Raw genomic sequence first — 17,488 nt, 5'->3', positions numbered from 1 at the left:
ACATGGTTCAATTTTTACAGTAAGCCAGCAAAAGAGGCTCCAGAGTATATGGACACATACTTTGATTGTTAAAACAGCAGCTGCCATTTTTAATTTCATTAATAGAGCAATAGAATTCTGAAACTTTCCAATAAACAAATATTTAGTGCTGGCCGGTGCTTGTCTTATGCTGAACGCAATGAAACAGAGTATTGGTTCTTAGTGAATGTTGCAGATATGCTTTACCAGACTGGTATCTGATTTTACAAGATTTCAGTTATGCAGAGGAGCTGAAATAGTTTCCTTATGGCAGATTCATCTTACTAAAGGTTTTCAAGAGATGAATGGTATTCAGAAAGTTGCCAGAAACAGTTTCCAATAGGAAAATAATTCACAATCAAGGGCAGAGAATTGTGGTTGCAAATGAACTAGGGAAAAATATTTCTTTGTTTGTTCCCTCCCCACCAACTTCCATTAACCTACAAGGCAATGGAGGGAAATAATAAACAAAAAATGGAATCAATCACATCACTATAACATTAGCATTCATGTCAGAATATCTAGCTCATTACTTTACCATTCTAGAAGTATCAGATAATGCTGTGTCCCACCTACAAGGAAGTGGTTCCTATCATGTGGGTAATATCTGCATGAAGATTACGGAATAGATTTTGCAGGGAAGATAGCAACTCTTCACAGGAAAGGAAGCCCAGGGCAGTCATTTCTGAGCTACGGCATAAATTTGATAGGTTGATTACTATTTTGACTACAAGAAATACCTTTGAATGTGACTAGGTAAATTAAGAATGGAACAATATGGAGTTGAGAAAAACCACGAGACAATGGCTTGATTGAGGGGAGTGAAGATGACAGCGTTGATAAACTGAACATGAATACTGAAAGTAATTAAGACAGCAAATCACATATCAGCCTTTATTCAAAAGAAAATGGGAAACAGCAGCAGGGAAGGTCAGCTGCAATTGGAGCTTTGATGAAATTACACTTGAAGTAGAGTTTTGATCCCGTACCCAATAAGCGATACATTTACTTGGAGGTGGGTGCCTTGCATATTGCTGCCATGAGGGAATTGCCCAGTAAGAAAATGACTGTGACAGTTACAAGTGAAACTGTTCTTTAGAACGAACAGTCTAAAATACGGGGACACACTTTCAGTACAAAAAGTTCATTATTTATGAAATGTGGTGAAATGTGTAGTTATAAACTTTGCAATTTTCTATACCAGAGAACAGCAGACATTCAGCCCTTGAGTTCATTGGAAGAACAGAGCGAAAGGTTAATAGTCACCAAAAGAATCACTGAATCAAGGAGGAAAATAGATAGGATGTATGATAGCACATGGTCTTATAGAATAATGAAAATATCTTAAGGGCTGAATAGCTCACTCATGCTTCCATTTCTTATATTGTAAAAATATTACCTGTAAGAATTGGGATTTGAATGTTCTTGAAGTTGTATGTCTGTAGAAAAAGCATCTTCTTCATCATCACTACCTTGGCTCTCCTCTGAATCATACTCAACTTTGCACTGTGACGGGGGAAGGTAAGGCTGGAGAAAAGAATGTGTGTACTTTATAATAGCTATACCATTGATTTAAAATTTGTTTCCAAACATAATGAAACAAAAACAGAACTACTTTTTCCTCATAAAATGAATAAGCTTATTTGTAGCAAATATTACAAAATGATTTGTTACTACTGAGTACATTTACATACAGCGCTATCACCAGAAAGCAGAATTCATCATCAAAGACCCTAATCACTTAGGCTTTGCCCTCTTCTCACTACTACCATGAGACAGGAGCTTTAGGTCCAATACTACCAGGTTCAGAAACAGTTATTACCCTCTAACAATCAGGCTCCTAAACTGGTACAATCCCATCATGATAGGATTTTGAGGGCTCTTTAAGTTAGTGTTTAAACTTTAATCCATGTAACATTGAAGTTTCATGTGTGTGAATAAACTCAACTTGCTTTAGTCTACGTGTCAATTCCACCACTGGATCCTGGGCCAGTATCAGCTCATTATAAGGATTATTCAACCATTAATTAAAAATAAACCTGTAATTTATCAAATATACTGAAAATGGTCTGTACGTATTTCTAAATGTTGGTTGTGGAGATATGACTAAATTAATAAGCTATATTAACAATTGCATTTTTAGATGTTAACATAAATTAACATTTCCAATGATAAGATTTGCTAATTTTCTTCCACAAAAGATAAATTGTTTTTGCATTTTTTAAAATTTTGGCCATTCCACAAGTAATTTATTAACCTCTTCATGTTTTTCAATAACTTGATATGAAGTTTATGCAAACTATTAATATATACCTTTGCTATAAAGTAATCCCAGATACTAAGCTCCGGTGGGATAAAATTCTCCTTATAAGCTGGAATCCTCTGGTTGACAATGGGAGAAGCAGGGCTTTGAGAAGCTACTTTGGAATCTCTGTTCATTGTTCTTGACGGCACATTCTTAAAATGCGTGAGATATACAATACCACCGGAAGCTGGAAAAAACAAATATAGAACATTTTGCATACTGACTTTTTTTGTGCGAACATATTTACTAGAACCTAAATAAGAACAGAAATGGTGGGCAGCACATTGATGCAGCTGATAAACTGTGGCCTCATAACTCTAACAACCTTGGTCCAATCCTGCCTTCCGTTGCTGTCCGTCCGGAGTTTGCATGTTCTCCATGTGCCAGCATGGGTTTCCTCTGAGTGCTCCCATGATCTCCCATATCCCAAAAATGCATGGCTTCATATGTTAATTGGTCACTGAAAATTACGTTCAGTGTGTGAGTAAATGGAAGAATCTGTTGAGGCAGTTGATGAAAATGTGTAAAGAGTGTTGGGCACGTGGCCAAGTGGTTAAGGCATTTATCTAGTGATTTGAAGATCGCTAGTTCAAGCTTCAGCTGTGGCAGCGTGTTTGTGTCCTTGAGCAAGGCACTTGATCACACACTGCTCCAGTGTTTGTGTGAGGAGTTGCACCCTACACAGACCTCCAATCTGTGCCTTGTAAGGCATGAAAATACCCGACGCAGGCCTCTCATGGTCTGAGTCGACACTCCCTCCTGTAAAGAGTAAGATAGGATTTGTGCAAATTATGTCTCAATGGTCAGTGATTAACGAAGATTGATTGTGCTGTATTTCTGTATAAATCAGCAGGATGGGCAGTTATTTGTGGAGGGAGAAAGATTTAACAATTCAGATCCGAAAGCTTCCTCTTGGATTGGATCATTAATCTGAAACATTAATCGCTTCTTTCCTCAGATGGCAATAATGTTCCCACCATTTTCTGTTTTTATTTCTGGTTTCCAGCATCTGCTATTTTTAAATTTTCATTTACTAGAATTTAATCACTTCATTCATAATATTTTGTTCAGTCACAAATAAAGTAAATTACAAACCAGATGAGCATGGCAATATCAATAAGGATAAAAACATACAACTGAAAACATAGCTTCTCTGAAATTGCAATTGCAAGATACCATTTTAAACAAAATTAGACAAGGCATTTGTCTTACAAATTCATGCCAACATTCACTTACAACAAGAAAATTTTTCAAATGTGTGCATCAGCTTAGGAGATAAGAAAATTTGATAATTTACTACTGCAGAAATTATGCAGAAACACATGCAAAAACTGAAAGTTACATATTAAATCACTTAAACAGAAATCCAAAATAAAAAGACAATCATTACAATTTGAATTAAAGAACCATACCTATACTGAAGTATCAAACACAGTACGTTTGACAGACATTAGCTATCTACAAATAATCAGTATGCAAGATACAGAATAGTAGTGGACCATCTAGCTCTTTTGAGTTTGCTCATTTGTCAAAATTCATGGCTGATATTCTAACTCAGTGTCAAATTCTAGAACAATGTCCATTTCCATCAATTTCCCCTAATATTTGAAAATACATGTATCTGTTTTGGGAAAAAAAACCAATAATGGAGCCTCCACAACCCTTGGGGTAAAGAATTTCAAAAGTTCATGCCACTTAAAAAGTTCAAGTCCTAAATAGCTTACCCCTTAATCTTAAACAGTGTTCTGGTGTTGCGGAGCTCTTAGCTGGGGGAAACATGCTTTCTTTATCTAGCACTTCAGAAATTTTATGTTTCAATGAGAGATTTCATTCTCCTGATTTTGAGAACACCTTTGTACTCTACTCACATGCTGGACCTGCCACATTTTGAACTAAGTGAATCTTTGACACACTTTTCTTACTCAAGTATTCAAATTCCCTTGTATAAGACTATCATTTGTCCTCACATTTGCTTGTTACACCAGCATATTGGTTTTCAGTGAACTATATACAAATTTATCAGTCTCTTGCTATTTAATGAATATTCTCCTTTTCAGTTATGTCCCACATGACATTCTGCCATTTCCTCAAATTGTCTGTATTCTCTTCTATATAATCTTCCATATTCTACCTTGGAAATTTGACATTTGGTCCCCTTGTGATACTAGTTTGTGAATAGTTAGAACATAATCACCAGTCACTGAGCAACCATAGTAGTCACAGCCTGCCAATATGAAAATGATTCATTTATTCCCACTCTTCACTTTCTTTTAAGTAAGTAATTCCCAAGCTATGTATTCTAATGTTCAGCGTAGAAGTCTTCGAAAAAACCAAATACATCTTATGCACTGGTTTTCTTTGTCAACTCTACTAATCACACACTCAAGAATTCTGGCAAGTTAGTCAAACATTATTCTCCTTTTTGAAATCTACCTGGATTCTGTTCAATCCCATTATTCCTTCATTACATATTTCAGTGATTTCCTACTTCTGACATTGGGCTCACAGGTCATTTGATTCCTGTTTTCTCTCATCCATCTTTCTTAAAACAGTAGTGTCAAATATGATCATTGCCAATCCACAGAAAAAAATCCATACTTCATAAAATGTTGGAAGATAATAACTGGAGAATCCACCAGCTCTCAAACTAACATTCTTGAATATAGATCACTGGCTATAGAACTTAACAGCTTCCAAGTTCACTAACATCTCTGATACTGTGTTTTTGACAAATTCTCAGTTCCTTCAGTTTCTCATTCTTGCAAGAACCATGATTCCCAATTATATCTGGTAGGCTTTATGAGTCTTCTTTTGTGAAAACAGACACAAAGCATTTAATTCCTCTGCCACTTCTTTATTCTGTACTCTCATTCTCCTGGCTACCTCTGTTTGCCCTTGCAAATTTTATTTTCCTTTTCATGCAGCTGTAGAAGCTCTCGAAGTCTACTTCTGTTTCTTGTCAGTCTAATTACATAGTTTACTTGCTATTATCTATTAAGTTCTTGTTGGTCCTTGTTTACCAAGCTCCAACTCTTAAGGTTTGCTGCTTTCTCTGGAAATTTTATAAACGTTTCCTTTGATTGTACACTGCTTTGCTCTACTCAGCCATAGATGAATCATTATTCTTCTTTGGATTTCATCCCTTAATAATTGTTTTTTTTTAATGTACTGTTTTTAAACATAAGATAAAAAATCCACCTTGGAAAAATAATGATTTGCAGCCCACACAGATCAAAATGACAAGATTAACAATAAAACATTAAGTATTTCTTTGCTTGAAAATGACTGACAATTGTGCAAGAATGTAAATGCATTCAAATCAGTTAGTTCAAATGTGATGGTACCTTCACGATATTTAGTTACAAGTAAGTTTTGTCTTGATTGCTTCTAGTTAACTAGAAAAGCCGTAACACACACAAATACAAGGCAGTCCAAGTATCTACTCACCAACCTCACCAGTAACCTGAACTATTTCAGCCTTAGACATACTGAAATGGTAGGGATCAATCTGCAGCTCTGGATCAGATAACTCTTCTAACGCCTCTACTGTTTTTATCTCACCCGTGGAAATGCAATGAGAATGATGTGGAAAAACATGAAGCAAAGAGAAATATGAAAATAACAAAGTAAAGACTTCCTCTATGAAAATAAGTCTTTCGTATATGTTGTAATACATACGAAAAAAAAGTCTGAACATCAAATATGATCACCAGAGCACCAGCAATGAAGCAACTTACACTCAGCATTTGTGGATTCAGATTCTTTCAGAAACAATCAAGTTGGTAGAAGGTACATTTGTTTTCGGAACTGCTGTAACTACAAGATAAATTTTGCACTTTTGAGGAATAAAAAGAGCTGATACTGTCTTAAGTGAACAGCAACTCATTTACAACATTAAAAAATGGTATTTGACTATAATATTTTAACAGGGAAATCTTTGGCCAAAGCACAAAATTATAGCAGAAGCACAATTTGCATTTTAATGGTTAATTTTAAATTTAATGCAGTTAATTTTTAATTACATTGGAGGCATACCAGGAAGGTATTATTTATTCATTTTATCTAGCTATTTAAATTTTAAGTCATCAATGTTATTTCTACAGGAAGTGCCTTAATGCTGTCTCAACCGTACAAGTTTATCTTAAACTTAATGCAAACTAATTTTTAAAAAATATAATCTACAAAAGTCATCCCCTAACTGTCTATTTTAAATACTCTTTTTAATAGTAATTCAACAAAGTAAGGCCATAAATTTAACTGATGCTGGAAATCTGAATTGAAATAGAAATTGCTGGAAATAGCTGGGTCATGCAGCATCTGTGGAGAGAGAAAATTAACATTTCATCACAACTCAAAAGCTTGAATCTTTCCCTCTCCTCGTGTACTGCCCAACTTGCTGCATATTTCTTGAATTTTCCATTTTATTTGTACGGACTGATTTATGAAAGTGTACTAACATGCATTATGAATTGCACTCAAAGAGTTTCCTCATAGAGCTCTGGACTAACATTTCACAAGAGAAGTTCAGAATTGAACTGAAGACAGTAAAAGATTAAAGAGTGTTTACAGTGGTTTTATATTATCTATTTCATATATTTTAAGAATTATTTTAGATCAGAACAATGTCTTTCATCATTTAGCAAATGCATCTCTTCTTAAATCTACACAGGTAAACATCCATTTCTCAAAAAGCAATGCTACAATTTTTTCAGGGATGAACTGGGTGTTATTGACTGCCTATACAAATACAGTGGATTCCAGTTATTTGGGCCCTCGGTTAATTGTGACATCTCTTAAAGAACAAAAACTGATTCAGAAAGTAGCTGGGATTCCCTTTGTATATTTGGGACAATATGCCATTTAATTGGGACAGGAGACTGTTGCCAAACAGTTTCTAACTAGCATCAGTCCTGTGCACTTGGTTTGCTGCCAGACACTACACTGTGCTTAGAGTGATCGGTTTTTAAATAGCATCAGTTGTGTACGCATGTTATAGGATGTCAAGCAATTTATTGCTGGATTACCACATTACTTTCATGCAGGAAGGCAATGAAGGCAGCCCATTATCTGTACTAGGAGCTTGCGCTGATTTTGTTCATTTATGATCAATCCAAGGAGCACAGCAGAGCATGTAGGATGAATTCCTCCATTGATAACTATTAGGAACTAATACACAATTTTAATGCACACAGTAGTGTTCTAATTTGTTCTGTATTTCAATTAAGTACATAATTTGTTACTCCGTTAAATGGTAGTTTGTCTTTTTTTTAAAAACACCTTTTTAACTTGCTCCATGAAACTATGGCTAAAGTGTACTGGTCCCAATGTGTCCCAACTAACCAGAATCCACTGTATAACCAAATGCTCAAATGTGTTGATTACAAAACTCTGGAAAGATTCTTTGAATAATTGTAGATGTTTATTAGCTTATCGTTCTTAAGCACTTTTTTAAAAAAACTTGAATGATAACTCTGTTCACTTGTAATATAAAAAACACATTGAGACTGTTTTTGAAATGCTTTTGGCAATTTTTTTAAAAATTTCTAGACAAACCCTGGTTTGATGTTGCAAGTAAAATAAAGATTCTGCTTAACGTATAGAATTAGGCCTTAAAGGAGGCGTCTAGAAAACCCAACATATTATTAATGATGAAAATGAAGGCATGGAGATTATAATTATAGTCAAGTAATTCAACGGAAAGTGCTGTTATATTCCAGTCCAAGAAAACTAAAAACAAAACAGCCCCAGATCCACTTCCTTTCAATGTCTCAAGCTAATGTAAATATACAAAAGCAACACCCATGAATGACATCCTCTATCACTTTAACATCTCAATTCCTCATGCAACAGTTTAATTTTTCACCTATCCCACTTGAATGCTTTCTACTTTCTCACTGAACAGAGAACAAGACAGCATCTCCTCCACCATAATTCTTCACTGCCTAACATTTTCACATCGAAAGACCTCTCCTTTAATTCCACTTATTTATTTCAAACGAAAGGTGTTGCTATGTAATTGTGTATTGATTCAACTTTTGTTCCTCTCCTATGTGGAACATTCAAATTCCAACTCTACTCAGGCTTTTTTCCTTACCAATTCTCTCAGGACACTGTTCATCATAATGATGATTGAAATCATCCAGGTAGCCAATTTTTACTTCTTGCTCATCTTTTCATCTCAGACTCTCTTCTTCTCTTTCTCTATTTCCTTAGCTTTATTTTAGGGGATAGAGTGGTGACCAGCATCCAGTATACTTCCCACTACCATACAAAGTTACACAATGTTTTTTCAAAATTTCCTTACTCACTTTAAAGAGTCAGAGAGAACTGCAGCAAATGAACAGCCTATTCTGCCCATCCAATCCATGCTGAACTGTAATTCTGCCAAGTCCATCAACTCACATCTGGACAATAGCCCTCCATACCTCTCCCATTCATGCACTTTTGCAAACTTCTCTTAAATATTGCAATCAAATCTGTATCCACTACTTCCACTGGCAGCTCGTTCCACATTCTCACTACCTTCTGAGTGAAGAAATTCTCCCTCAGGTTCCCTTTAAATATTTCACCTTTCATTCTTAACCTATGACCTCTAGTTCTTGTCTCACTCAAGCCCAGTGAAAACTATCTGCTTGCATTAACCTCATAATTTCAGTACCATTTTGATAACTTTTTTTATGCTCATAGGGAAGGTTTTGGGGACAGAGAGGGAAGTTAGGGATGAGGTTAGGGTTTAGGGACAGGAATATGGAGGAAATTCAGAATAGGCTGGAGTCTAAACCTCCGCTATATGCTCGAAGCCCAGCTGTGTGTGTGTGGTCACATGTCCGGTCGCCAAACTGGCAAATATGTTTGGGGTCCTGTCATCAGTGAGAGCAGAGTTCAAGGCTTAGTTTTCTGGGTCCTGTCATCATTGAATCCAGCATTTAAGGACTGGAGTTCGAGCCCTTGTACAGGGTCCTCATTCGTCATCATGTGAGTCCTGGGTGGATTGGAGCTCAGGCTTGAAGTGGGAAGGTCGAATGGAAGTATAGAAGTCGAGACCCAGTGGCTGAAGCCCCAAGTCTATAAATCTCTGAGTGTCCACTAGAGAAGTCGGGGCTCAGTGTCTGCGAATACATGAGTCTATCAGAGAGAGTTGGAGGGCTGCATATTTGCCTTGAGAGGGAGGGAGGGATGGAACAGGTTTTGCTGCTGTTGCTTTGTTGATTGGTCTGTTCTATTTTGCTGTGTTCTGTGTTTTTCTGACAAGCATTGTGAAATGTGTGGTGACACTTGTGGGCTGCCTCCAGTAGATCCTTGGGTGTGTTGGTTGTTAATGCAAATGACATTTCACTGTATGTTTCAATGAATATGTGATAAAAAAAATTCTAAATCTGAATCTTCCATCAATTAGGGAAGTCAATAGCGGCATAGTGTATGACTACTTCCGTATATATTCACATTTTTGCCAAAACTGGTTAACAATTGCCTCAATCTCAAATTCAAACTTAAATAAACCAGCATTAACAAGCACTTATGAAAGAAAATTCCAAATTTCTTCCATCTCTTCATGTAATGCTTCCCCAAAAGACAACATAAAGTCTAAGATTACACCCTGAAGTCCTGGATGTCCAATGTACAGGTGCTATAATAGTCAAATTAAACAAATACGTGTATAGGTCAACCACCTCTAAATCATCAATCAGGAATGCAGTTCCACCACTGGTTGAGACAAAATTTTCACCAGACTAATTTCACATTTTCTGCGTCACTGCACCAACTGTAGCCACTGTTTTGGTGGTGTCACTAGCAGAAACAGCTGTTGGCACAATCTCTAAAAGAAGCAACTCCTTTGTGCTACTCTGCATTTATTTTTTAACCTGTGCTTATCTAGCCCCAGTCACGTCTTTATTGAATAAGGGAAGCGCTTCTCATGGTGTCAAGTGCAAACATCATACGCTAACCATACAAGATAAGCTGGAAGTTCTCAGAAAAACTTGACAGTAGTGTGCCTGTGAAAGCATATGCAACATTGGCTTTTCCATAGTTTATGATGTAATGAAACAAAAAGAAAAGTTGCTCCAGTTCTTTGCTGACAGTGAACCAAACACAAAACAGATGTGCATAAACAATGAAAGACAGAAGATGTTCACAACTAGATAAAGTTCCCATAAAGTGGTTTAAACTCTGCATCAGCAAAAGTGTAGAACTGTCAGGAGAGATGGTGAAGGAACAAGGAAAATTATTTCATGAAGAGTTAGGACTGAGCTATGAGTGTGATTACAGTAAAGGGTGGCTTTGACGTTTCAGGCACGACATGGCCAAAAATTCTGTGCAGTGTACAAGGAAGTAGCTGTTGAGTTTGTTGATGAGTCTGCTAAGTTAGTTTCTGATGAAAAATTAAGTCCTGAGAGGTCTACAATGCAGATGAAACCGCCTCATATTAGTGTTGTAGTCCAAGACGAACACTAGCTACAGAGAATGCAGAATCATCAACAGGTTATAAAGCATCAAAAGATTGTGTCACTGTGTTGGGCTGCTGTAATGCTGCAAGAATGCACAGGTGTTAAGTTGTTAGTTATTGGCAAAAGTTTACGACCAAAAGCTTTTAAAGGTATGAAGCAGTTTCCAGTAATTTACCGTGCCAACAAAAAAGGACAGACTATAACAGATATTACATTGGAATGGTTTGAATGTTAACTTTGTTCCAGAAGTGACAGCTCACTATAACACTGTTGCTCTGGACAAAAACTGTACGATAATGTTGATTTTATATAACTGCTCTGCGCATCCAAAAACAGAACTCTTGATAAAGAATAATATTCATGGTATCTACCTGCCATCTAACCATACGTCATTAATTCAACCACAGGAAAATGGCATATTACACTCTGAAGGCTAAATATCACTCTCTATTTATGAAATGGCTACTGAGTGCAGTTGACTCTGGCAGACCAGTACAGGAATTTGTGAACGAATCGCTTTTTCATTTGTCGTTTGTTTTTCCTTTATTTTAATCAAAGGTGAGGTGATCATCAAGTGGGTTAGAGGTGTTTATTTATTTAATCCTGAACTAACCACCTGTGATTCGGCAAAACCACTAATCTGGCACTGCATAGGTCCCAATCATTCTGGATTTGTAGTGGTCGATGAATACTGTCATGAATATTGTCATGAATACTGAAAAGTTGAATATTGTAATAATATTGCTAAATATACACACCGCAGTATTATACATTTAACAATTATTTACATATCTGAGCCATGAAGAATCATTGCAAAACAAGTTCAAGATAGCTCTGCAAATATTAAAACCAATTAATCATTGAGATTATTCATTTCAACATCGTCCCATTGTCAACTCATTATATCAAATCAGTTCAGTGAAATAGAGCACATTGCAATGCAGTGCATAGATAAGCCTGGTACATTAAGCTATAGGCTGTACAAAATCTTCTAAACCTCTGTACGCTATTTGAACTAAGGTCAGAGTAAAAAGAATCAACCTAGTTAGTGAATATCATAACACCATTCATCAAAACAACTGACGCAACAAATTCACTTTTTTATAGAAATAGCATAATCCTACAACAATATCTCTAAGATAAGATCATTTTGGAGAATATTTAAGATGCTCTTTAATAAGAAAATGTTGTTTTATTGCACATTATGATTGAGTGCCAAAGTAGCGTAGCAGTTAGCACAACATTATTACAGCTCCCGGTGTCCTGGAGTTGGAAGTTCAATTCCTCTGCCATTGTCTCTGTACGTCCACCCTATGGAAAGTGTGGCGTTTGCCCAGGTGTTCCCGTTTCCTCCCACAGTCCAAAGACATACCCAGTAGGTAAATTGGTCATTGTAACTGTTCTGTGATTAGATTAGGGTTACACACACAAAATGCAGGAGGAACTCCACAGGCCAGGCAGCATCTATGGAAAAAAGTAAAGTCGAGGTTTCGGGCGGAGACCCTTCGGCAGGACTGACCGGAGAGTAGCAGAGGTCAGAAGGGGAACAGTGAGACAGGGTTTCACTGAATTCCTGTTGAAGGGAAGATTACAACTGCAGGGTAGGCATCCCTGGAAGAGACTTTGCAGTGTAGTAATCAAATCACAAACAAGAGATGCTAGGAATCTAAGCAACACACACAAAATGCTGGAGGAACTCAGCAGGCCAGGCAACATCTCTGGAAAAAGTACAGTCGACGTTTCAGGTGTCGGCAAGAAACATCAACTGTACTTTTCTTCATAGATGCTGCTTGGCCTGTTGAATTCCTCCAACATTTTGTGTGTGTTGCTTGGATTTCCAGCATCTGCACATTTTCTCTTGTTTTACGTTAGGGTTAATCAGGATTGCGGGGTTGCTGGGGCAGCGCAACTTGAAGGGCCGGTAGGGCTCACTCCGCACTGTATTGCTAAATAAAAGAAAAATAAAATAAATGATGCTCAATTTCAATGTTAATTATTTTCTGTGCCATTATTCATAGCAAACTAAGCAAAAAGCCCTACCCATAGTGCTTTACATTTAATAAAATTATTGAGAGTATTCCAGCAAAAAAAGCGTAAGGAGACTTCACACGGAAATATAAAGAAAACTTGTTAATTATCTTCATCTTCTTGAACAATAGTTAGACTGTTAACAGAAAATATTATTAAATAGAGTTTTAGTTTTCCAATGACAACTGGAATGAAAGTTTCATTTCTATTCTTTGTTATAGAAATTAATTTGTAATGCAATAAAGTGTTCTGAACACTCAAAGCAAATTAAAGTAGGAACCACTCCAAAAAGAGTTAGAACACAGAAGAAAGTTTACATTTCTACCAGAGTCAGGACACCTACTTGTCTGATCCAATGTCGATAAGCACAGATTCTCCGCAGGTAAGCAAACTAAAATAGGAACCACTCTGAAAAGTGTTAGAACATAGGAGACAGTTTTACATTTCCTCCAGAGTCAGGACACCTACATGTCCGATCCAATGTCTATAAGCACAGACTCTCCCCAGTCTGCGTTCTTTCACTCCTCCTGTTCTCACTTTATACAAATGACTGTACCTCCATAGGCCAACCCATTAAAGTCCTAAAGTTCACAGATTTCTGTAGTTGGTCTAAGCTCTAATAGCGATATGACCTGCTTTCAAGGAGAGGTAAACCTTACTGAGGCATGGTGTGCTCGAAACAACTTGGCAGTTAATGCTATCAAGTCAGTGGAAATGAGAATTGACTTCCACCAACAACTCCCTACATGCTCTCCCCACTCCCCTAGAAATTAATGATCACTGATCATTGAGAGTGTTGTGACCACCTCTATCACCGTTTGGTTTCCCACCACCTCCTCCTCCTTCTCCAAGTCCACGTTGCAGCAAGTGATACTCAATGGAGAAAATCACTAGCTGTCAGCTAGACATTAAAAGGCCTGTTCATTGCCAGGGTGAAAAGAGGTCAAAAATTACTGCTGACTCCACCCACCCCAGCAATCAACTATTCACCAAATTGCAATCAAGGAGGTGTTACAAGTCCATTACCAGAAGGACTACCTGTAATCTTGAAGCTGCTTTCCTGTAGCTATAGTCATAGTCATACTTTATTGATCCCCGGGGAAATTGGTTTTCATTACATTTGCACCATAAATAATTAAATAGTAATAAAACCATAAATAATTAAATAGTAATATGCAAATTATGCCAGGAAATAAGTCCAGGACCAGCCTATTAGCTCAGGGTGTCTGACCCTCCAAGGGAGGAGTTGTAAAGTTTGATGGCCACAGGCAGGAATGACTTCCTATGACGCTCTGTGTTGCATCTCGGTGGAATGAGTCTCTGGCTGAATGTACTCCTGTGCCCACCCAGTACATTATGTAATGGATGGGAGACATTGTCCGAGATGGCATGCAAATTGGACAGCATTCTCTTTTCAGACACCACCGTCAGAGAGCCCAGTTCCATCCCCACAACATCACTGGCCTTACAGATGAGTTTGTTGATTCTGTTGGTGTCTGCTACCCTCAGCCTGCTGCCCCAGCACACAAAAGCAAACATGATCGCACTGGCCACTAGAGACTTGTAGAACAACCTCAGCACTGTCCAGCAGATGTTAAAGGACCTCAGTCTCCTCAGGAAATAGAGACGGCTCTGACCCTTCTTGTAGACAGCCTCAGTGTGTTCTTTGACCAGTCCAGTTTATTGTCAATTCGTATCCCCAGGTATTTGTAATCCTCCATGTCCACACTGACCCCCTGGATGGAAACAGGGGTCACCGGTGCCTTAGCTCTCCTTAGGTCTACCACCAGCTCCTTAGTCTTTTTCACATTAAGCTGCAAATAATTCTGTTCACACCATGTGACAAAGTTTCCTACCGTAGCCCTGTACTCAGCCTCATTTCCCTTCCTGATGCATCCAACTATGGCAAAGTCATCAGAAAACTTCTGAAGATGACAAGACTCTGTGCAGTAGTTGAAGTCCAAGGTGTAAATGGTGAAGAGAAAGGGAGACAAGACAGTTCCCTGTAGAGCCTCAGTGCTGCTGATCACTCTGTCGGACACACAGTGCTGCAAGCACACGTACTGCGGTCTGCCAGTCAGGTAATCAAGAATCCATGGCACCAGGAAAGCATCCACCTGCATCGCTGTCAGCTTCTCCCCCAGCAGAGCAGGGCGGATGGTGTTGAACGTGCTGGAGAAGTCAAAAAACATGACCCTCACAGTGCTCGCTGGCTTGTCCAGGTGGGCGTAGACACGGATCAGGAAGACAATGGCATCCTCAACTCCTAGTCGGGGCTGGTAGTGAACTGGAGGGGATCTAAGTGTGGCCTGACCATAGGCCGGAGCAGCTCCAGAATAAGTCTCTTCAGGGTCTTCATGATGTGGGAAGTCAATGCCGCCGGTCTGTAGTTATTGAGGCCGCTGGGGCGCGGCATCTTCGGCACAGGGACGAAGCAAGGCGTCTTCCACAGCACAGAAACCCTCCGGAGCCTCAGGCTCAGGTTGAAGACGTGGCAAAGTACTCCACATAGCTGAGGGGCACAGGCTTTGAGCACCTTGGTACTGACACCATCCGGTCCTGCAGCCTTGCTTGGGTTGAGACGTTTCAGCTGTCTTCTCATCTGTTCAGCTGTGAAGCCCACCGTGGTGGTTTCATGTGGGGAAGGGGTATAGTCATGAGAGCAGGGTGGGGGATTGTGAGGAGGGGTAGTAGGGGAGAGTGGAATATGTGTTGGTTGGGGGCCGACAACAGATGACTCATGTGGGGGATGGGGATGGCTTCTGAACAAAATTCTCTCAAGTGTAATACCCTAACTGCCCCTGCACAACATCCAAATGGTCTTTCCTGCTCCCCTTGTTCTGTTGATAGCAGTCTGCTCATTTGTACTCATTTCAGTTTGATTATTGACACTTATGCTAATTGCTGATTGCTCATGGCTGCACTACTGTCTTGTAAATAGTTTGCTTCTATTGTGCATGTGTTATTGCTTTGTCCTGTGTTTATGCTTGGCTCTGACCCACAATCAATTCTGATAAAGTGCTTCTGAAGTATTATATTTATTTTATGTTGCTATTGTACCAACTTCATAAGTACTGCTGTACTACAATAAAATTAATAATATGTACAAATACGATCTGGACATACTGAAGGTGAAGTAACATCAACCAACCTGTGACAGGTGTAGTCTTGATTTGATTTTTCGTAGTTACATGAGCACCTCCACCAAAAACTGCAGCCCACATTTTGCTGTTAAGAGGGTGAGCTACAATACGGAAGAGCTCATCACTGGAATGTGTGCCCAAACCATGAACAAAAAGACTAAGATAAACTGCTGTCAACACCTCACAAAGCAGGACTGTTAACTTGGGCTTGTCTTCATCTCCAGCTGAATTTAAGAGCTGAGTCAGTTCTTTTATTCCTGTGAATTAGAGAATAATGGAATGAATGCTAAGATTTGTTTCATATTCAGTAATCATTTGACATTTTTTTCTTTTGGTAGCTCTGCCAAAGTCTTTTGGTAACTTGCTTTTTAAAGAATAATATTACCAATTGAATAACTAACAGAGCCAAGAGGAATAGAGAACAGAATTTTAACATGTGTGCATTCCAAGGAAGCAAGAAAGTTGTTGTAACGAATATTCCAGAAATTAAATGGAAAAATATGGCATCAGTTTCTAACATACCCATTTCAGAATCTAAATAAAACTTGTGTAACTGCATTGAGGCATCATGAAAAATTACATGTTTAAAACATTTTTCACCAGTGAGTAAAAAGAATAGCATCAAAAATCTAAACACATAAACTACCTGGCCACTGGTCAGGAGATGTATTGGGAGTGACAGAGCCATCTAAACTTGCTGTTCTGTTTGAACGTTGCTGTGTAAACAGAAAACTCTGATAGACCATTCCAGTGAACTGGTTTGCATATAAAGAACTGTAAGAGACAAAGCATGTGTTTATTTTTACAATAAAATATTAGATTACATTATTTTGGTGGTTTACAAATCATATTACGAATTAGGCAGAGGATAAAATGTAGACGAACAAACTGAGTGGAAGAGAATGAGTAACAGCGCACAAAATATTATGGAGTACTTAAAGGTGAATAAAGTATGTGTAAGAGCCATGTATCTGTTCCCTATCTGCTTTGAATTCTGTGTTGCGTGTTTATTATAGTAACTAGTCACATGAGTGGGGTGTAGTAAAAGTGAAAGGAATAAGCTACGTATTCTTGCCTATTTTGTGGCAGTTTATACCTTGGTACCGATGGAGGTCGTATCTTTTGCTGAATAATGTTTAGCTTATACTTGGGTATGCTTAAATTCACCGCTTCAAGATTGTAAGTTTGCTAATACTAATAAAAGATCGAATAAAGGATTCGAATTTAGGAGCAATCATTGGAGCTGGGGGCATGTCATGCAAGTCTAACAAATCTACAGGTTCGCAGTTCTGGTTTGTATTGCTGCAACAGTAGGGGAAACAAAACGTTAAACAAAAAGGTTATTTATAATTGTCTTATCATTTAATTTGATAGAGAGCAGCACAAAAAATGTATGTACAGGGTTATTGAAAGTGGAGTGTATGTGAGAGGAACAGAAAAATGTTCATGTAGAAAAATTGCTGGTAGATCAGCAAACAAGATTAGCATTACATACTGAATTAAAGTAGGTACCATAAAAGAAAAAAAATACAAGACAGAATTAAACG

General features: G+C 38.0%; 1 protein-coding gene across 8 annotated transcripts in view; it reads right to left on the bottom strand.

Moving 5' to 3' along the window:
• LOC140211578 (dmX-like protein 1) overlaps window positions 1-17,488 on the bottom strand; it is a 199,880-nt gene that overhangs the window by 61,131 nt on the left and 121,261 nt on the right. For all 8 annotated transcript variants that reach the window (XM_072281438.1, XM_072281440.1, XM_072281439.1 and 5 more), the window contains 4 exons: window positions 16,588-16,715; window positions 15,950-16,198; window positions 2,332-2,510; window positions 1,418-1,545 (listed from right to left, as the gene is read on the bottom strand). In XM_072281438.1, coding sequence (XP_072137539.1) covers window positions 1,418-1,545; window positions 2,332-2,510; window positions 15,950-16,198; window positions 16,588-16,715 — 684 coding nt within the window. The remainder of the gene's footprint in view (window positions 1-1,417; window positions 1,546-2,331; window positions 2,511-15,949; window positions 16,199-16,587; window positions 16,716-17,488) is intronic.

The sequence above is a fragment of the Mobula birostris genome, chromosome 17 (genome assembly GCF_030028105.1).
Source record: "Mobula birostris isolate sMobBir1 chromosome 17, sMobBir1.hap1, whole genome shotgun sequence".
Taxonomy (NCBI): domain Eukaryota; kingdom Metazoa; phylum Chordata; class Chondrichthyes; order Myliobatiformes; family Myliobatidae; genus Mobula; species Mobula birostris.
This window is presented reverse-complemented; position numbering and strand designations above follow the sequence as displayed.